The 21622-nt window shown below is 30.9% G+C and overlaps 3 protein-coding genes and 1 pseudogene across 3 annotated transcripts; 1 reads left to right on the top strand and 3 right to left on the bottom strand.

The window, feature by feature from the left end:
• Window positions 1-902: 902 nt before the first annotated feature.
• On the bottom strand, window positions 903-10550 carry LOC108776208 (transmembrane protein 181). Its single transcript, XM_018542745.1, has 13 exons — window positions 10494-10550; window positions 9604-9771; window positions 9128-9231; window positions 8861-9010; window positions 8375-8477; window positions 7975-8128; window positions 7794-7874; window positions 7294-7393; window positions 7091-7218; window positions 5455-5604; window positions 2560-2662; window positions 1470-1700; window positions 903-1036 (listed from the first exon to the last, which is right to left on the bottom strand). Exons 2-13 carry the CDS (start codon window positions 9750-9752, stop codon window positions 903-905), a joined length of 1587 nt encoding a protein of 528 aa, XP_018398247.1. The 5' UTR covers window positions 9753-9771; window positions 10494-10550.
• A 1405-nt stretch (window positions 10551-11955) lies between these two features.
• Window positions 11956-14973, bottom strand: LOC108776211 (pre-mRNA-processing factor 17). Its single transcript, XM_018542749.1, has 8 exons — window positions 14773-14973; window positions 14327-14543; window positions 13690-14016; window positions 13275-13489; window positions 12926-13189; window positions 12594-12727; window positions 12293-12514; window positions 11956-12155 (listed from the first exon to the last, which is right to left on the bottom strand). The coding sequence occupies exons 1-8, from the start codon at window positions 14902-14904 to the stop codon at window positions 11978-11980; spliced, it is 1689 nt and encodes a 562-aa protein (XP_018398251.1). The 5' UTR covers window positions 14905-14973; the 3' UTR covers window positions 11956-11977.
• A 1673-nt stretch (window positions 14974-16646) lies between these two features.
• LOC108776173 (centrosomal protein of 162 kDa-like) lies at window positions 16647-17780 on the bottom strand (annotated as a pseudogene).
• Window positions 17781-17823: 43 nt separating this feature from the next.
• Window positions 17824-20418, top strand: Snx17 (sorting nexin 17). The gene is made up of 8 exons (XM_018542750.1): window positions 17824-17994; window positions 18371-18530; window positions 18657-19022; window positions 19108-19201; window positions 19290-19543; window positions 19607-19810; window positions 19879-20061; window positions 20136-20418. The coding sequence occupies exons 2-8, from the start codon at window positions 18471-18473 to the stop codon at window positions 20388-20390; spliced, it is 1416 nt and encodes a 471-aa protein (XP_018398252.1). The 5' UTR covers window positions 17824-17994; window positions 18371-18470; the 3' UTR covers window positions 20391-20418.
• The last annotated feature ends 1204 nt before the right edge of the window (window positions 20419-21622 follow it).

Genomic DNA, 21622 nt, shown 5'->3' with positions numbered 1-21622 from the left:
TTACTTGTATGTATACTACAGATTTTCAGTATTGGCAGTGACTATTGAAGTGCTATCAAGAATACGATGTACAAATTTTTCGATATTTGTGTTTCTATTATAAAATATTTTCAACTAATTAAGAGTAATGCGATTAAATAGTTATAGAGGTAATGAGGTAATGATAAAAGTAACAGCTTACTTCATAAATTTATCGTTATTGTAAAAATGTAACATTATCATTACAGATAGAAAAAAATCAACAATAGTTACCAAAAAAAGTACTTAATAAAAGAGATAAAATGGATTGAAATTTTCATTTGAATCATCCGAATGCATACTTTGTAGCATTTATGTTTCACTTTTTTTGTTAGATTTATTTGGATTCATATACTGCATTTCGTATTTAAAATTTTGAATTGGACAGTATTATTCACAACGCATTTATAGAACTAAAATTTTTTAATTAAAAGGCATAGAAATGTGCAGTTCTTATAAATGAATAAAAATGCATTGAAATAAAAAAGGATTCATTTCAACGTTCGCGAATGCGGAATTACGAAAATCTGAATCTATTTCAATATAATGTGACATGTATTTATTCTCCTTTACTGGGTAACGAAAACAAGTAACGCGTTACTTCCCAACTTGGATAAATTCACATTAGTTATATACTCACAGTTTGTTATGTACAATATATACATCTCTTAAAGTTTGCATAAACATGACACAAAGTCTTTGTTTACAATTAACATTTGATTCTTCAACAAGCTACTTACATGACTTTTAGTTTGGTTTTTCCAACTTTTAATATGACGGCAGTATTGCAACGAATCAGAATAGAAATATGAATCAAAGTCTCCTCATTGATTTTTCTCATGTAATGATCTACATTTAGATTAGCAAAAATTTTTTTAAGGCCCTCAGTCACTATCCTCTGCGTTTCGTGAAGAGCGAGTCAACGGTCTCCGACTGTCTTCGTCCGATCCGTATATTACTTCCTCCTCCGAATCGTTGAACATCGAGAACGCAGGGCTATCTTTTGTTATTGATGAATCTGCAATAAATATAACAAAGAAATTATGTTTTTATACGAATATGATTCCACATATTTGAATTAATGATACAAGTGTAATACACAAGAAACGAAAAAGACTGAAAAAGAAATTCACATTTATAAAATCCTTTTATAATTACTCTTTTCTATAACGATACTTCATAATTGAACAAAGTTAGAAAAATAGAAAAAAAAATAAATAATGTGAGGCCAATAATAATAAACAATATTACAAGTGTTATTTTTATAAATAACATTAATGATATATATATAATTCTTTTCAATAAATAAATAATTACGTAAGAGATTTTTTATATTTTTTTGTTTCTTTTTGATTCTTTTAGTATTTTTATCTAATTTTATAAAATTTAATGTTGTAAATAAATACAAGATTATGTGCATGGAATACAATTGTTTCTTCATAGACACTCACGTTGCCCATAAACCTGTTGCAATGCAGGTGCGTAAACGTATGCCATAGTGTACAAATAAAAATTAAGGAGACCATAAAGAGCCATAAACTGCGCTGATGTGCGGTAATAAGTGGAAAGGCGAGAAGCGAAGCTATCTTCTAATACACCGGCTCCGAATTGACGAGCAGTAACCAAACTGCAGACGCCAGCAACCACCGCGGCAAGCAATGTCAAAAATCGCAGACGTAAATCTGCAAAACAAATTATACACTCAAGTAATTGTACATTTTTCAAAGATATAATAATTTTAAGATTAATGTATAACAGAGAGGATTCTTGTGAAACAATAGAAAAACGAATATGTTAAATGTCTTTCGTTCCGCTTCGTTCAAAATAAATAAATGATAGAGACGCGCGGATAGTTCATTATAAAATTTTTTTAAATATCATCCGTGCACTGTCATTTCAATTTTAAAATATTTGTATATCTACATAAACAGGGTGTCTCCAAATTCGCGAATCAAAATATCACAACAAGACAGTTCTCGAAAAAATAAAACAAAAAAATTAGTTATTTGTCATTCCGAATAGTAGTTTCTGAGACATATATAAGTTTAAAATTATAGATTACAATTAAACGCCGTGACTATCCGCGAATCGTCAATAATGTTAGTGATTAACAGATTAAGTAATGATTGCACACTTGGGAGGGTCCCGTTAGCGCACTGTGCGATAGCACACGTCCACTCACATAGGCCAGTGCTTAGCAACTTTTCACTGTTTTACCAATGAGAATATTTTATTTTAAATTAGTTAATTAGCGATGTGCGCTATTGGAACCTTCTCGCACACTTTACGTGTTCATAAACGTTAAACAAAAAATGACTACATTCAACAGAAAAAACAGCTTTGCAATTACTGTAAAATTCTTTAATATGATTTTAATATTGATTTTTACTCTTAATTCCTTGGTATATTTAAGTGTACCAATCATATTAAAAAATCTTCAATAATTGCTTTCTCTGCTTGAACGCAAACACTGTGAATGTACTGCTCAAATAATACCGTGTGTTGTATTAGTCATGTAATATAATTAAATAATATATTTACCGAAGTATGGCATAGATCGTAGTTCGCTGTATGCCCTTAATATAAGAAGCAACAGATACGCAATGTAGAAACCACCCACTGTGAAAAAGAATACCTTGAAGCCCTGGAAACAAAAGTACGAATATGTTAAGATCACAAGTACAGATTTAACACATATTTTATGTGTGTGTATCTAATGTGTGTGTTTAATTAAGTAACAAAGGAGCATACAAGACAACGCTGGTTCTTACTGCATATAAGTTCTTGATACTCTTTATTTATCAATAGATATTTCGATTATTAGGTTATTCTTAATATTATTACAAACAACTTTTAGAATATAAATAAATTATTGTTAAATTTTTTTTCTATCGCGTCTTCTTCCAAATTACATTTTACGAATAATATAAAAATCTAATAATTGCTGTCTGAATTCGCTCGTTTTTTTATAATCACATTTCTATTTTGCCAAGACAAGCCATTACAATTTCTTTCCATTCTCAACATCATGGTAACATACCATGTGCTCGAATATATTGATAGATTGCAAATATGTTGAGCTTTTTGTAATAATTGTGATCAAAATATAATATACGTTACATAGAAGACTTTATTTCTAAAATAATTATATGATATTAAATTTGAATCTAAACTACTTTTTTGAGAATCGTCACACAGTAAGAAGTTAAAAATTTGAATTACTCTGTATCTGTTTTATTATAAATAATTGTATATCGATAGTTTCTCTATCGTGAAATCACATTTGTCGTTCTTCTTCAGCAGAGACCAGTTTCGATCTCTATACCACTTTCAATTCAATACCAAATAAAGACCAAGAACTGGTGATCTTGAAATACAACATGAGAATTGCTAACCCTTGAGAAATTATCTATATCAGTATTGAATCGCGATCGAACGTGCAAGAAGGAAGAGTTGCAACTGACGTATGGAAACAATAAGCGTTCGATAATAGTTACAGTAAAATTATCTTTGGCTTATCTATCTGTAAACAATTGAACATGAGACAATTCAGTGAGTATTTATCCTTAATTTTTTTCAATCTTTTCTTTGAGAAAATACTAGTGCGAATTAATAAAGAGATATTTTAATCCAATAACTTTTTTAATCCTAATATATTGTATAAAAGTTAATAGAAATAAAATGTATATTATAATTTGTACAAGATTATTTATAGACATATAATATGAAGAACAGACTTTAAAAATGTGTTTATTTAACATTTTTAGTAATTGTTTAGCAATTTTATTTAATATTTCACATCCTACTAATTGACATGTTATTATTTTCTGTAAAGTGCATAGTTTTCTTGTGTGTAGTTTCTTTTTCGCTGACCAAAAATTACAAATTTTGGACAAAAACGCATTTTGAAAATCTGTTCCATATATTTCAAATCTATATATTTTAAGTAAATATAATACTTACTTAAATATTATATTTACTTAAGTAAATATAATATTTATATATAACAATTTTATTAAAAAATTTAAAAAATGGTCATATTCAATAAACACTAACATACAATGTATATTTCTCTCTCTCTCTCTCTCTCTCTCTCTCTCTCTCTCTCTCTCTCTCTCTCTCTCTCTCTCTCTCTCTCCGCATAGAATTATAAAAAGGTATTAAAATAAAATAGAGAGATATTTTACATTCGGTAACTGCTCCAAATTTCTTTTCTTTCTCAAAATGAAGAGAACAATTGCTCTTCTGCTTAATTATTTGATTAACACGATAAGTTATTTGTATCAATAAATAAATAGCTGTTTACTTAACTAGCGATCGGTATTATTATACTACAAGCTTCGCTAAAAATCAGTGGGTTGTTTACGATTGTTAAATGTCCGATGGAATTACAAAAAGATATTGAGAAATACAGCGATCCAAAGCCACTGCAAGTAAGCTGCACGATGCAACTCTTGTGTCCACCGGAAGATTCAACAAATCACAAGAACCGTGATCGAATACGTTATCGCATGCATGAGAATGATCCTGATATCAGAATGATGTGCGAAGTGAAGCTCAAGATCAATATCATGAGAAGCATGAGCACAACTAAAATGGAAGAGAAAAATCCATGTTCCGGTCTCTCATACAACGGACATCCAGTATTATTACCTCATTCGACTAACTGTAGCTTGGTAAGTTTCTTCGAGGAAAAGAAGAACTAAGTAAATTGTAAGAAATCGATCATGACTTTAATTTTTATTATACTATCTGATGTACTAATTTTTTTTTTTTAAGTTTATTTCTCTTTTTCTCTTGATTATAGTATAATTTATCTGTGATATATTCCGAATATTAAATTTCTTCATATAAAAAAAACATAATTTTATAACAATTTAAGTTCTACAAATGTGACTGGGGCAAGCCAATGCTTTTCACGTGTCCAGAAGGAATGCATTTCAATCCCGATCTCCAGGTGTGTACCTGGCCCTGGCAAGGTGGTTGCGACTCATCTAGGATTTGCCCACGACCTTTTCCACAATGCCCAATTCATTATTCGGATCCGCTGTTACTGCCACATCCATTTTTGTGTGATCGATTCTATCAGTGCAATTGGGGAACGCTTCGATTGCAAACGTGTCCCACTGGATTAAATTTTGACCCACATCTTAAAGTGTGCAATTGGCCTTATAATTCAAATTGTCAGACTTGCTAAGATTGTAAGGCAAAATATGGTGTATTGTTTTATAAATTAATTTTTTCTTTTAAAAATAAAAAAATTTGTTTATGACCTATGTGTTTGTCAAAAAAGCGTGAAGAAAATAAGAAGGCATTTTTATACACTAACATAATAGATGTTCGTATGTATATCTTTAATAATGTATTATAATGATCTATAAATAAATTATAATATTCTATTGTAATAATTTATATTAATAAGTACATTCAACTTACGTAATAATTTGATGTATCGAGAACATAATTATAAGTGGGATCCTCCAATTCAGTGCAACGTAGCCACGTAGCAAGAGTCAATGCTGCACCCCATAACATACCCACCACTAAGAGCTTCGGCAAATAAAACGTGATGAGCCGTCTCTCGTTCTAAACAAATAAATAAATTATAAAACTGTAAGGAGAATAACAGAATATATATAAAACATAAAATTTTCAATTTAAAATAAAATATAGGGGAGAGAGGAGTAGCTTTGAATACTTTTTCTTCTTAGGCTCATAAATTGTGTATTGAAATTATTTATATTTCTATTGTACTAGTAGTTATTACAAATATTGTAATACACATACAATAATAAATATGTATAAAAATTGTGTATCCTTGTTTAACATTCGGTGAACAAAAATAAAAAATACATCATGCGTAAAACGAAATGTTAGCTATTAAGAATGGAAGGATATTTAAAAACCTTAGGTATACATTCATACCCGTTATACTGTCGAAACAAATCTGTGAAAGTATAAAAAGTCCTTATCCTTATGATTGCGTTATAAATTTTTTAATAATATGTAGATTGTGTCCAATGTTCATCATTAATCAAACATAATCCTATTATATGTATCTACGAGCCACGAAGGACTAAGGACCTAAGGGTGGATTTAGACCTAGACAAAAAAGCAGAAAGTAGAAAAGTGGCAACAAATCAGAACTCGTACTGCTAGTCACTGGTTTCGGATTTCTATACGGCTTACCCAGCTTACTACCAGTGCAATTTCTGAACTGCTGCTTTTCTGCTTTCTGCTTTTCTGTCAAGGTCAGAATCCACCTTTATAGGAGCTCGCGCAGTTCGGGATAGTCGCGACTGAAATGTTTTAACAATAAGATGCCCCTGTATGTAGAACAAAGCTCTTTCTACCCCTCTTTCCTATTAATATTTAAAATAAAAAGATTCTCTTATTTTATTTCTAAAAGGTGATTTCAAATGTTAATGATTTATTAATAATAAATAAATAATGTGTAATGAATTCCCAGTCAGCACAAAATATTTATGATAAATATAAATAAATATTTGTGTAAATATTTTTTACTTAAATTATGTCTTATTAAATATTTTTGCAGCATTTACTACAACATTTACTGAATATTTTATAATATTTATAATAAATATTTATAATTTGTACAATCTAAGACCACAAAAATATTTACAAAATATTCAAAATAAGCCTTATAAATATTTATAAAATATTTGTAAATTAATTGTAAATGTTAATTCTGACTATTTGTCTTACACTCATACTGCGTCTGAACTAATTTATGTACAATCATACTTATACTGAAGATGATAAGAATATGATCGAAAAGTTTATTCTATTTTATTATTTTATACTATTGACATAAAAGTTTTTTAAATATATAACGTTCGCTACTGACATCCAGCATTGTAGCTATATTGCTCCTTAGATTATTCTTCGTTTGTATTTTCACAGCCACGTTATTCTTTATCTTCCTTTTGTTTATTTGTAAATATTGTGTGCTGTCTGGATTAATCAACTAATTTTCTATTATTATAATCTTGTACATTCTCATTATCATTATTATCAATTAATGTTTTTCAATTTTTTATGATATCAGTACCTGTCTTAGGCCATGATAGACGCAAAGCCAGAACATGAGAATAGCGCACAAGAAAGTCGTTTGCAGAATTGCATCCAACATTCCCGGTACCCAAGAATTCATCAAGAACGTCATAGGAAATAGTGGATCTATTCAATTTAAAATCAATAAAACATTGATAACATGTATATTGATTTAAAAAATCGGAATCTAGAAAAACTTACTATTGTACAGAATTAGTAATGGAAGAAGTATAGAGATCCATTTTTGCTCTATCGACCAATCGTGCAGTGGATATTTTCTAAGCGAATGGCCGAACCAACACTGAAAGCGATATATTTTTCCTTTCAGTTTCTAGAACAGATTCTAGATATTCGTGGAAAAAAACGAGCCATGTTGAAAAACAATCGATAAGAATCTATTTTACGAAATTTCCGGTCATCAAATTTAGGTAATTAATTAAACAAAGTATATTTATTTTATTAAATTTGTTACTCGAAACCGACACGGTACAATAAGAAGTTAAACTTCTTTATGTTTTATAATGTGTATCTATATATAACTCCTAAAATAATATAATAGAAATATAAAGTTACATTTTAAAACTAATCTTTAATTTCGATCAATCATCTAATCTTCCGTCTGTTCAATTTTGAAGAAACGAAAAACCTTTGACTCGTTTTAATCTATCTTCTACATCATTATCATAGTGGTCATGAATTACCATTACTCCAAACGTGGCCAACAAGAAAATCAGTCGGAACCAGATTTCTATTTGCGTGAATGCTGGATTGTAGTTCTTAAACTGTGAACAGGAAAAAATAGGAGAAATGTAAAGAAAAGATCGGCATTTCGGAATTATTGTATCCAAACAAATGTAATCATTTCATGCAGTGCTTACTGACGTAGAATGTGAGTTCTCGTATCGTGTATCGTTGATGAAAGCTCTCGAGTCCATGGAAGCGGACAGTAATTATATAGTAGCTATAATCGAGGAATCCTAGGTGGACGACAACTAATTCCTCGCAAGATTGCCTTTCACACTTCAAATGTCTCGTTCTAGAAAACAATAGCAATCGTCATTTCACGTATTATTACTCGATCACGAGAGATCCATCTGTATTCATTTATGCATTTCACTCGATAATATAATACAAACTTCATTTTTTTATAGTTTTTTTCATTGTGTGTTATTAAAGCAACAAATATATCGTTAAAATAGAAAAAATCTTTTTTATTAATTACAATCTCGTTTTATGCTTCAAATGTAATTAAAATTTCGAAAACGCAATATAGCATTTTTACCGATTATGTCCAGCCTCTGGAGGTAGTACGGACACGAGCTTACGATCAGCAGTGATACCATCTATAGAAACGCTTACTTGAAATCCTTTATCGTACCTCTCATCTACAAATTATCGGCCATAATTAACGTTTAAGAATAACAAAGTTGTAAAATATAGATAGAATAAATATAGATAAAATAAAAAAAATAATGATCTAAATTAAATTACAGATATATTTGCAGGATTTTTGTTATCTCAATCGTAGTCGTACATCATATAAGAACTTTAATATTAAAAAATTAAGAAATTTTGTCTTTAATCTATTTCATTTTTTACTAAATACATCTATATAAAAAGAAAGATTTTTTTTTTATTGACATCGAATGATCATCATGTATGATAACATCTAAAAATCTAATTAAATAAATATCCTGTTGTGTAACAAATTTTACGTTCCATAAATGCTTTTCTCTATTAGTTCAAACGATTAGAAATCATACGATACCATCGTTATTCGATGTTGATAGCTTGGCAATTACCCATAATTGCTGGCTATACGTGGACAATAAAGGTGTCTTCATGATGAATGGACCAGTGGCCATCTCAGTACCGTTTAAATGCGCTTTCTGTTCGCTAGTCGACGTTATAGGCGGTCCTTTAAAAGCATTAATGCAACGATATCTTTCAATATATTTGATGAGGTTAATAATAGTAGTGCTGTCGACTTTTTTTTATTCTGAAGTAAGCGGAAAATTATAGCAATGATACTCACCGGCGAGGCCGATAAAAACTGCTAATCCAAAACACGCAAAAAAGGCAACAAATACCATGACAAATTCCCTTTTATGCATCGAATACAAACGCATTTGCACGGATCTATGAAGCAAATGTATACGAGAGTTTAAATTAACAATATACTGATGCATACAAATTGTTGTTATGTGTATACAAATTCACACAAATAAACAGTGAACGTATTAATAATGAAAAAGCATCTTTATTTTACATGTATAAATACAAATGTTGTAAAATTGTCAGATTTATATATATATATATATAATTTTGAAAAGTTTGTTCATTTTTTTCTAATTAATTCCTCTATACTCGTTTATTAATTGATAAGAAAAGGAGTGAATTATAATTAAAATACTTTCAGTAAAATATTATTTAATGAAGCAGCTTTTGTGTCGTTGCTTCTATTATTACTGAATTTTCGATTTTAAACGATCTTCCGGAGAGATCACGTACCTTTCGCAACGGTCATGATGATAAGCCGGCGCGATATATTTGTTAAATTCGCTAAAAATGTCACTAAACTGCGATAATGCATTTCTGACTTTGAGGTTCCAACCAGCGGATGGAAGATGATATGAGTATCCTAATCCGGGTCCATCCATCCTTTAAGGATACTTTTTCCTATAATTTAATATACCGATTGTATATCTAATATTTCTTTTATCTTACTGCCAAAAAAAAATTCATCAAACATACGTAATATAATTTGATTTTTACACATTTTATATATTTCTGTATCATTAACATATATTTTCCACCTTAATCTTTTTAAGCATGGCACAAATATATTTTTTGTAGAGCTTTTACAGAAAACATAAGTTCGACATATTGTAAGAAAACACTTTATAAAATTTTATGAAACTATTTCTAAACATTGAAGAACATATTCTATAAGCACATATATAATTTCTACATAGAATTTCTGAAAAAAACTTAGAAAATCTAAAAGATTATGAAGTATTTATGAAAAAATGTGTATAAATTTCAAATACGAAAAATTCTGAAGTCACAAAATTCTTTTGTATAATTTGATTTATACATTTAGATCCAGGAAGGAACTGGACAAGATCAATATTAAAGAGTTTTACAATTGCAAAGCTACTTCCTCTGCTGAACGCAGCCATTATTTTTTATCTAATTTGTTCGCATAATATCAAAACAAGATAACAATTGCTAACAAAGAGAAGATAATGTTTAATACTTTAGATATACGTGGAATATCTATTATTTTTTAATCTAGAATTTATTCTTTATCAATATATTTATTAAAATGACGAATTTAGGTTTCATAAATAAACGCTGGATATTTGCTATGTGTACGATGCGTGCATGTATAAACTTACCTTCCACACTTTATTGTGTGTAATAGACACTACTTCTATCTGCAGTCTTGAAAGAATTTGGCGTTAGCATAACGCATACAATTCACAAGCGATTTCATGAGTGAGATGCTGTATCAGGCATGAGAGATGGTGAGAAGAATTGTCGGAGATATAATCGTTACGTATTTCCAACTGGAGCTACAATACGGGAGTGACTGCACAAGCGTACTGCGTACGATATACACTGACTATTGATTTTTCACTCCAGATTTACGGAACAGGGTTGCTAACTGGATATTGGGGAGCGTTGGAGACAAGCGATATACAGGTCTAACAATTAATGAAAAAACTCTCGTATAGCGGCAAAATTAAATGGAGTAGAAGTGTCCTCTATTATTTTGCAATTTATTTTACGATCGAACAGGCGGATATGTACTCATTCGGAAATCTTTTATTTATTAAATAATATAAATAATAGTAAAAATAAATAGTAGTAGATATAAATAATATAGTAATATATTCGTGTATATATAGCCAGATAACAGGATTCAATATTGCGTTATAGATGTCGTTATCATATATAGCAACGAGTCTTTTATTAAAATAATCAAACTTAATTACATATATTTTTACAAGTAGAAGAAAGGGTTTCTTAATATAATGTAATTTATTAATAGCAGAAACACGGAGCAATATATCGAAGGATGGAACAGAAAGAGTTAAAGTTTAGGTCTGTAGGAAATAATAGCGACACATATCTGTGATAAAGACAACAGACACTGCTTTCAGGGGTGTATTATAGAAAATAGATATAAGATTTGTGATTTAAGTTGTAGAAGAGAAGAATAAAAGAGACTAGAATGTGAAAGAACAAATGCTAGGACAAGAGTAAAATTGTAAATAACAATAATAAAATAAGCATGAACAAGTAGGTAAATAAGTAAACAAAGGATTTAAAGGGTTTCAAGACTAAAAGAAATAAAGGTTTAGGATAAAACTAAAGATAGAAACAATTATAGTAGTTAAGTAAAAATATATGCAGTAAGGTAATATAAGTGAAGTAATATATGCAACCGCGCGCAAATGAGATATGGATGAGTAAATGGTTTATGGCTATCTATATATTTGTAAACCAAGTCCTTTCCTGGCTTGTATATGCTGAAGAGTAATAAATATATTCTATTCACATATTTACGAATATTTATAATATATTCCGATTACATATTTAATATTGAATAAGATGTTTTAGCAAGTAAGTGTTGAAAGGATTAAAAAAAATAAGAACAGATTTTCTTTAATTATAAAAATAATTTAATATTACTTGTATATAATCTATAATATGTAAGATACTCATGTATTCATTTAAAAGCATTGTCAATAGCAATTAATTAATATTAAAAAATTTTATTTTGCTATAATTATTATTATCTGTTTATTTACAAATATATACAAAATATCTGTTAACAAAGCTATTTAACTGTGGCTTAAGACTCGTTGGGAATATTTTAATCCCAATACTTGATTTTCCCATCCCACCCAGCGGTAGCAAGTCTAGAAGGCTCATGTGGATGCCACAATACATCAATGCACACCCCATCGTGCGCCTTCCACTTTTTGTATAACTTTGTCGTTTTCCAGTCCCATATGTAGCATTTACCATCTGCATCGCCCGACACCAAATAACTAAAATAAAAGAATACGTATATTACTAAAAATTTAATTATTATAAAAATAATCAAATTTTAAAGGTATATATTGCATATATCTTTTTCACTACAAAAAAAAACGCACACTTTTTTTACATATTATAAATAAATTACCTCATATCTGGTGAAAAGTCTAAACCACAAGCATATCCCGCAACCATGTGTCCTGTGAAGGTCTTCTTTCGATTCATTTTGAATCTATTCAACGCAGAGAATATAACGATCTTATTATCCATGCTTTGACAAGCGAGCCATTTTTGATTTCGTGACGGCGTTACCGCCGGCATAGAATGCATGGATGGATCAGCTATGTATTTCATATCTACAGGAATGTCCCTATAAAAGAGAACTTGTTAATAATAGATCAACTCCATTCTTCAAAAATAATTTTTTACATATATTAGTGAATTTGTACCATTCCCAAACTCGAAGACTTTTATCATCACTGGTTGTGACGAATCGTCTATTTTCGTCAACAAATGTGATAGTGTTTACAGCACCCAAGTGTCTATCATATTCTTGTGTTATTTCGCCAGATCGTATATCCCACTGCAACAGATATTAAATTATTAATATTTAAATAAAAATAATTTGTTTTTTCGCTGGTGTGTTGCATTTTTATTATAAAAAAAAAATATATATATATATATATATGAGATCATTTTCGTGTGCGCGTGCGTGCGCGCATCCGTATCATCGAAATCTTAAATTTTATTAGTACGTTGATAAATTAATTTTTTTACTTACACAAATAATCTTTTTATCGCTGGTACCAGCTACAAACAGATGCTGTTTATCTGGATCTGGATTAAACTTAGCACAATATGGAATTTTCCTACTTGTAAAGCGACTAATACAAGCTCCCGTTTCTGTGTCCCAAAGTTTCACATAGCGATCGTAAGCCGCTGATAAAAATCGTTTGCCGTCATTGTCAAAACTTATGTCCCGTACAGCTTGTCGATGTCCATAGTATGTTCGAACGCATCTTCTGTCTTTATATACTTCCCACAACTATGCAATAAGATATATTTGTGATATTTATACAGGAATAATATGTTAACACAGATAAAATTAAGATAATTGTTTCGTTGAATACCTTCACTCGACAATCCATACTGCAAGACAGTAATAAATGCGCTGTACGTGGAAACCATCGAATTTGCGAAATGCCTTTTGTGTGGCCTTCCCACGTGTGAATTTGTGCCTTTGGCAAGAAGCAACGATCGGGTGGTGATTCTGATCTGAGATTTACGCCAACATCCTGAGGTGCATGCAAGAATGAGCGTCCTTGATAATCCACACTATCTTTGACTACAATATAAAATTATTAAATATTATAAGTACATTTTAAAATGACATTCATGTTGAGATTAAATATTATCTTCATAAAACTAGATAATTAAATTCTAAAAGCTATTTTATGTATGAAACAATTTCGTTATTAATAATAAATATACTAATATGTTATATTGTAATATACAATATAAGATATATATGTATAAAGACATTACTATGTAACACTGTCTTCTCCTCGAGTGGTTTCTCCTCCGTCTGTTTTCCTCGTTTATTTCGTTTGGCTAAGATTTCCTCCAATTCAGCAGCTTCCTCATCACTTGGCTTGATTACTCGTTTCTCATCAATATAACCACCCCAAGGACCCAAAAAACCTTCTATATCTGATGCATCATTGTTTCTATGCCGCTTTCGTTTGTCCGAAGGTCTTAAGGTAGTATTTTCAAAAACAGTCTTACCGCCTGATTCTTCTGCAGCTTCTGTTGCACCAATCATAATTCTGCCTTCATCTGCACTACCGTCTACAGTTGGATCAAGTGCATATCCTAATAAGAAAAATTTAGACAAATTAACTAAAACTTGAATATTAAATTTATTAACAAAAGGTATGGATGAATAAGGAAAATTGTAAACCAAGTCTCCTTCTTCACTTGTAAATATATGCTGAAGTAAATAAAAATTCTATTCTATTCTATTGAATTTATTAGATTTAAGTTCAAATATCTAAGATACTCAAATATAAATAAACATTTTGTTTGATTATAAGAGGTATAAAATAAAAATAGTTTTGAGAATCCAGATTCTAATGAGATAGAAGAATTATGAATCATCAACTGTATATTATATTATACATACCATAACTGGCAAATGTTCTCCTTTGATTTTCAAACTGAAATTCACTTATATGTGCACGTTCTACATATCCAGACAACATATTTTTCACCGCACGTTGCTGCTGCGTCTTAAATGGATTTTCTGGTCCTACCTCAGGTCCAAAAAGTTCTTCATATTTCGGATTATGTGTAACTTCTGTTGCAGTCGAGTCTATGTGTTTTACACACAATTCTGTTCCCTAAATAATATCGATATAAATGACTGTTTATTTATTCTTTATCAAAAAGAAGTAAGAATACTTGTAAAATGTTGGTAATAATAGTGAGCGTGTTTTTCATTCAGCGACACAAACATCATTTTATCTTTTGTAATATTCAACAAAGATAGACCGATACTTGTATCACCAAATAAAAAGCACCCATAACCTTAAAAATGATAATTAAAAATGAACGAACGTAAATACTTACAGTAGGTACGACTTCCGGGGCAGAACAAATTTGTAGATTAGTCGTGAACGCGAAGTCGACATTTTCTGTCTCACTACTCTCACTTTCGTCGCTGTTACCATAATCTTTTAGCGCAAGCATAGTTTCATACATAAAAGATAGAGAAAGAGAGAGAGAGACCAGGAATCCAGGAAACCGAACTTATATGGACGAGGTCCTGAAAAAGCGTGATCAAAAGTGAGTATTTGAATTATTTCGATCTAGATGTCGCTTTTGTTTCACGACACTAAGGGCCTCTTTCACCAACGCCGATTAACTTAATCGACGATTAGTCCATTGGAATTGACGAATCGCGTCTGTCGTCAAAACTAAATGATAAATGCGATTGGTCAATTCCAATGGACTAATCGTCGATTAAGTTAATCGGCGTTGGTGAAAGAGGCCCTGAGGTTCAATTGCTCAATCGAAGTCGGCAACACTTTCAAAAATATAAAATAGAAAGCATCCCGATCCTTCAAAACGCGGCCGAGTAAAGACGGCCGAGTGGTTCTTCTGAACTCTCCTGCGATATATTGCCTGGTTTATGCTTCGGTCTTAAGGCTTAATCCTAAAATTCAGCCAATAGAGTTCAAATTTCGGTTAGAACTGGCAGCTTTATTGGTTGAATTTTAGGATCTTGGGATTAAGATCTGAAGCATAAACCAGGCATATGAAAACATATTTATAAAATCTTTTATTTGAAATAAACTCAGTGCGATTGACTCGCGATCTGTAGACCCGAGTTCAATCCCACGTGCGTCCAAAACGCGATTTTTCGCGTTTAATGAGCCAAAAAATGGCTCTACCTGATGATCAAAAGATCTCTATCTGATCATATCAGCGCCGTTCGAATTCGGCGTTAAATTGTAGGTCGTATACATCCAGCAAGGGGGTCTATTCTTGAAAAGAAACATATGCGAAAGTCTAGGGAAATACTATAGTATACGCGTTACGTATACTCTAGTATCTCCCTAGACTTTCGTATGTGTTTCTTTTTCAAGAATAGAGCCCCAGAGTAGATATACATATGTCTCTAATATCTTCCTGAGGTAGGATTCTGTAGATCAATGACCCACAAATCTGAAAACAATTTGATTCGAGAAACGAATATAGGCCTCGGACAAAAGTGGAAGAGGTCTGGTAGACGTCCTATGCTCCACATAAGGAGATAAAGTATGCTTTCCTTTTAGAGGACACACTCAACACAAACATCGTTCTATCTTTATCATTCGTTGAATGTTAAGAAGGATAGAACGACGTTTGTGTCGAGTGTGTCATCTAAAAGGAAAGCATACAAAAGGAGTCCATCATCCTTGTTTAACATTTGGTGGACAACAAAGATAAAATGATATATTGTGTGCATGAAGAAAGATATAAGGAGACTCCACTCGGTCTCGCCAGTCTACAAGACATGAACCCATTTTAGGTTTCGAGTTCCCCGTTTCCGATTCTCGACACTCGCAGCGCTCGTGAATTTAGTAGTGCTGCGCATAATGAGTGCGAGTAAGAGAAATGATCATTTCTCTTACTCGCACTCATCAGAATCGGAAGCTGAACTCGAAACCTAAAATGGGTCCACTTTTATTTTACGGAGTGGAGTCTCCTTATATCTTACTTCCTGATTGTGTGCTTCATATATGAAACGGAACGCAACCCGTAGACATGTTGTTTTATTTAGCTCTCACTTCATAACATTATAACAAAAGAGAGAAGGTAAATCACCATGTCCACGGGTGCGTTCCGTTTCATACATGAAGCACATAATGTATCATTTTTGTCCATCAAATGTTAAACAAGGATAATTGATGTATTATGCGCATCATGCGCGAAATATATATAAATATTTTTATAATTTTATAAAAATCTTCAAAAAATTTTTTGGCAGCTTGTTCTAAAAACGTTTGTCTTCTTATTGACTTTTGACTGCATCATAATTTGTCTCGATCGTGCCTCTTCTATTTCGAACTTCGAAGTCTATCGCTTGTATATCTGGCATCATGTCTTGCATTTCTTTAATTTCGTTTTTCAGATCTTCTATATGTTTTGTAAGTTTGTCTTTCTTCTTTTTTGCATCTGTTTCTATTTTATTAATGTGAGATATTTCATCCTTCAATTTGCTTTCATCTGGCAAAGATTTAATTTCTTCTTGCAGTTTTTCCAATTTTACAGTGTCAGAATGAATAAGCGAGATTCTGTCTCAATGCATTGCTTCATCAATATTTCTTTGAATGTTTTTATCAAAGTGACCTTTTCTAGCATTACATTCATTATCTGTGGCTCTAGTAATCCTTTTTCTGGAAGCTTCAATTCATCGAAATCTACACCAATGTCGTTATCAATATACATATATAAAGACTTCCTTATTATATTCTAATATTGCTTTATTGAGATTATTAACGAAAGTCGCTAATTTGATATCTAAAGTGTATGATTCTTTTTGGAAATCTTTCAAATGCTCATCAAATTGGTGTGTGTAGTTTTGAATCTCTGTACATTTGTTAACAATGTTTTCTTTTTCAGTCTTAGACATTGGTTGATTTTTCACAATTGTGATTAATTCTTCGTATTGTATACATTTCCTATCTGAATTTGTTCCTTTAAAATTTTGCGTTCTGCATTTAATTGATCTGTCTCAGCGGAAACCTTCTTTATATAATCTTCCATAGTTTTAATATTGTTTAAATGTTGAGACTCCTTGGCACGCAAAGACACTAACTTCTGTTGTAAAATATTCAATTTTTTCATCAAGTTTCTATGATTCTTTTTCATGCATTTGTAATTTTATTTCTTCTTCTTCTAATTCTTTTTGTACCTGAGCTATATCATCATCAGTAATGCCTTGCTGAACTAAAACATTTTGCAGATATCATTCCCACAGTTCTGCTTCTTCATCGAGTTTTTCGTCGTTTCAAGCTTTGTAATTTGTAACACTCCAACAGTGCTTCAAACTCCGTACCAGCGTTAGTGGCGCCTCTATCCGTGTTCCCCATGTAAATGAACTAAATGCATGGATGCATGTCATTCACGCGCAAACTCGCGAGCGCATATGACACGTTCTCGCTCGCGGCGGAGCAGCCGCGAGCCGTCCTGGGATTTAAATGCGTGTCAGTAGAAATAATCGCGTGAAACATAACGCGCGAGTGGGCGTGAGTGACCGATTAGGTCCATATGCGGTCCTACAAACGACGATAGTCGTATAGCAATGTAAGTATGGGAACGCGTAACGGATGTCGATGTGACTGTCGTGAACTTCGGCTCGGAAAAGAATATCCCATGACTTCCACCGTGGCTTCGGGATTATTGGGGCATCGCTTTCTACGATCTTTCCGCCGCGATCCGGATTTCGGGGTCGTTCCTCTCTAAGAAAATGTGGGGACAAGACACGTTCGGCCGGTGGGCGGATTGGAATCGCTTTAGCTTGTATCCGGGAACGTCATTTCGTAGCAAATAATGACTCACTGTACAGCGACTTGCAAGATTCCATGTGTTTAATTTTAGACGTAGATTTTATTCCAGTAAATCAGAAAATATGAAAATTATGTTTTTTTTTTTTAGTTTAACATTTTATTTTTCTTCACAGATGCTGTTATGTTGAAAAGAGTACCAAGTTGACAAATTTCACCACAGATAATGTGATTTTATAATATTTTTATCTTTCAATATATTTTTGTACTGTCAAGATGCACTTTTCTATACCAGATACTCAGGAATTTATAGATAAGGCTGGGAACACATATGTTGTAAGTTGATACAATTATTTATTACTTATTATATATTGTGTGATACTTAATTATTTATATAATAAAAATTTATTATAATATATGAACTATTAATTTATAGATTTATATTACATTATGAAATTATAGGGATATAATATTCATATCAATGGATTATTTCATTGTACTGCAAGATACAAACAACTATACAATCTGCATGTACAATTGTCAAAGGACCTGGATATGTTGTTACCTATATTTCCTCCAAAGAAGTTCTTTCCTTTGACTGCTACACAGCAAGAGGAACGGCGACTGGCTTTGGAGAAATATATTCAGTCCATTGGTCAAAATATAGCCATAAATAACTCAGAAATATTAAATGGATTTTTATTGAATGCTCAACAAGAAAGTGCAAATGATCTGTCCGAGCAGGAAACTTTAGATATATTTCTTTTGAGTGGATCAAAAATTTCATTAAATATTTTACCAGAAGAGCATTCTGGTAAAGTTTTAAAGGTATATATTATTTCTAATATAAATTAATGTGTAAATAACTTTTCATATAAACATGATAGTTGTTAAAATATATTCTTTTCTACAGAGGGTATATAAACATATAAAGTTAGCAGAAAAATACCATTTTCATTTTGCATTATTTATTATTACACAAGATGAGTTATCCGGTAGCATTGAAAGTAAGTATATATATTTTTATAGTTTATTATAACATACATACATATTTTGTTTTCTTTTTTAATATATGTATTTTATTTTTTTAATTAGTGATGCGGAAATTACAAAATTTTGAATCACCATTTATAACATACAAATATATGAGTTCTACGAGTACTACGCGAATTGTCCTCAGAAAAAATTACTGGGATATAGCATATGATGTTGAGTTATTGAAAGATCCGGTAACGTTAAACTTACTGTACATTCAAGCGGTTGCAGAAATTCGCAGCGGTTGGATTCCAGTTACCAAGGAGGCGCAACATCAATTGGAAAATCTGCAAAAATCTGAGAGTAGAAAAGAGGTACATTTATTGTGAAAGGCAAATAATATCCTCAAGTAATTTATGGTGTCTTTATTATTTCAGTACCTGAATGTAGTTCGTCTCTTGAAATACTATGGCTACATACAATTTGCACCATGTTATTGTGATTATCCTGAACGTAGCTCGAAAGTGTTACTTGCTATAGGTGAAAATGAATTGAATTTACGTGTATTATCGTCTGAAGAGCACGAAGTTGCGTTTAAAGTATCACGAATGCGATGCTGGCGTATAACTACTATACAAAATGTAAATGTTATGAATATTTTAGTGGAAATTTTATTTATACTGTTAATAAAAATTCTTAATATATCTAGGGAACGGATTATCATAAAGATAATAATGAGTGCAGTTTGGAATTATCTTTCGAATATCTGATTGCTAGGAATGAATTACAATGGATTACAATTGTATCCAAGCAAGCAATTTTAATGTCTGTTTGTCTGCAAACTATGATTGATGAGTTGTTGCAGAAATGTGTAGTTGGGAGTAAAACTCAGGTTGTTATATAAACTGTTTTAGATTATGTAAATGCAATCAAGTTTTCTCATCCATAAATGTATGTTATTTATAGACGGAGTCTGGAAAATCGTGGACGTATATTATGAGAGATGGCCAAAGTCGTACCATCACAGGATCGCCGCTGCAAGAATGTGTGAATAATAATCATTCTAAATCGGGACCAATTATAAAGAAACTTACTAACAAGTGGTCGGCTGTGATATCAAAAAAATCAGATGATTCAAGAGGTGTTGACAAAACTCAATCAACTGATTTCGATATCGTGGAAAATAATGTTTTTCATATGATAGGAGATGACGATTTATGAGCCAAATAAATTTTTGAGATTATGATGTGGAAGCATAGAGATAAAAAAAAATAATAGAATATGTTTTTTATCAAAACAATTTTTAAAAAAATATATATATATGTCTTTTAAGATATTTTTTACAAATTGTTGAAATACTCTTTCCAATTTAAAAATTAATGGTACGGGTAGTTTCCAAGACTTTGTTGAATGATGCATACTTAGTGTGTTTTGTATGTGATTAAAATGCATTTATATTTATTGATAACTTTTTATAGAACATTCTTTGTACATTTTATATACCGTCCAATTTCAATGATAACCAATCTGATATAAACTGGAAATGAACTTGCATCAAAATTTTATATACAAAAAATACTTGTGCACGAAGTACTTAATAATAGGATTAGTATTAATACGCTTCTATCATTAATAAAAAAAAACTAAAGAGATCAAACGCGCATAGTTTATATATAAATGTTTTATTATAATTAAACAAACTGATTGAAAAGGCAGCATGTTAATATTTGCTTTAGTCATTATCTAAACAAAATTATTAATAATTCTCGCTTCAATATTAAATAGTAATCATTCTATATATTGTTACGTTCTATTATCAGACTATAGTTTTCACTAAATCATTCACTCGGAAAACATACTTCTGTCTTCAGTCTCTATATTTCAGCCAAACACTGTAATAGATTATACAATACACAATACGAATGTAAAATTATGGAGTTGTCATAAAACTGTCATGATTAGATATGAATACAAAGCCATGTTTTCAAGTGGAAAAATAAAGACGGATTATTATGGATTATTGCCCTAATAAAATATGTAACTATAAATCCGTATTGAAAAGTGATTTCTAGCTAAGGCTAAATGACTGATAATCGTGTAGAAAATGCATTAGTGTACTTCTTTGTGACATTTTTCTATAAACTTTTGTCTTACTATTTTTACTCTTAAAACAGATATAGCGCAGAACATTATGGACATACGTCTTAAATTCAAGGAAGATTTTATAACAGCATAAAATGTAAAAATATAAAGTTTGTAAAGTTATAATTTGATGTAAGAATGCAATTTACAAACATTCTCATATTCCGACATATCGTATGTGAATTATAAAATGAGAGTACAATAAAATCATCACAATTTTAACAAATATACAAATACTGGAACGAATATGATCATTTAAATTATTTAAAAAATTCTAAAAAAAATTATGTACAGTTTACCTATTGCATTTT

This window comes from Cyphomyrmex costatus, unplaced genomic scaffold (genome assembly GCF_001594065.2).
Source record: "Cyphomyrmex costatus isolate MS0001 unplaced genomic scaffold, Ccosl1.0 scaffold344, whole genome shotgun sequence".
Taxonomy (NCBI): Eukaryota; Metazoa; Arthropoda; class Insecta; order Hymenoptera; family Formicidae; genus Cyphomyrmex; species Cyphomyrmex costatus.
This window is presented reverse-complemented; position numbering and strand designations above follow the sequence as displayed.

Excerpts from the sequence above, each read along its gene's own strand:
- Snx17 (XM_018542750.1), top strand. The coding sequence starts at position 18,471 with ATGCACTTTTCTATACCAGATACTCAGGAATTTATAGATAAGGCTGGG. Across the intron at positions 19,811-19,878 it reads GTATAACTACTATACAAAAT|GGAACGGATTATCATAAAGA; the intron begins GTAAATGTTATG and ends TAATATATCTAG. Across the intron at positions 20,062-20,135 it reads TAGTTGGGAGTAAAACTCAG|ACGGAGTCTGGAAAATCGTG; the intron begins GTTGTTATATAA and ends TGTTATTTATAG.
- LOC108776208 (XM_018542745.1), bottom strand. The coding sequence starts at position 9,752 with ATGGATGGACCCGGATTAGGATACTCATATCATCTTCCATCCGCTGGT. Across the intron at positions 9,232-9,603 it reads CATCATGACCGTTGCGAAAG|ATCCGTGCAAATGCGTTTGT; the intron begins GTACGTGATCTC and ends TTTGCTTCATAG. Across the intron at positions 7,394-7,793 it reads TGGCCACGTTTGGAGTAATG|TGTTGGTTCGGCCATTCGCT; the intron begins GTAATTCATGAC and ends TATCGCTTTCAG.
- LOC108776211 (XM_018542749.1), bottom strand. The coding sequence starts at position 14,904 with ATGTATGAAACTATGCTTGCGCTAAAAGATTATGGTAACAGCGACGAA. Across the intron at positions 14,017-14,326 it reads GAGAACATTTGCCAGTTATG|GATATGCACTTGATCCAACT; the intron begins GTATGTATAATA and ends TTTTCTTATTAG. Across the intron at positions 12,728-12,925 it reads GCGATAAAAAGATTATTTGT|TGGGATATACGATCTGGCGA; the intron begins GTAAGTAAAAAA and ends TATCTGTTGCAG.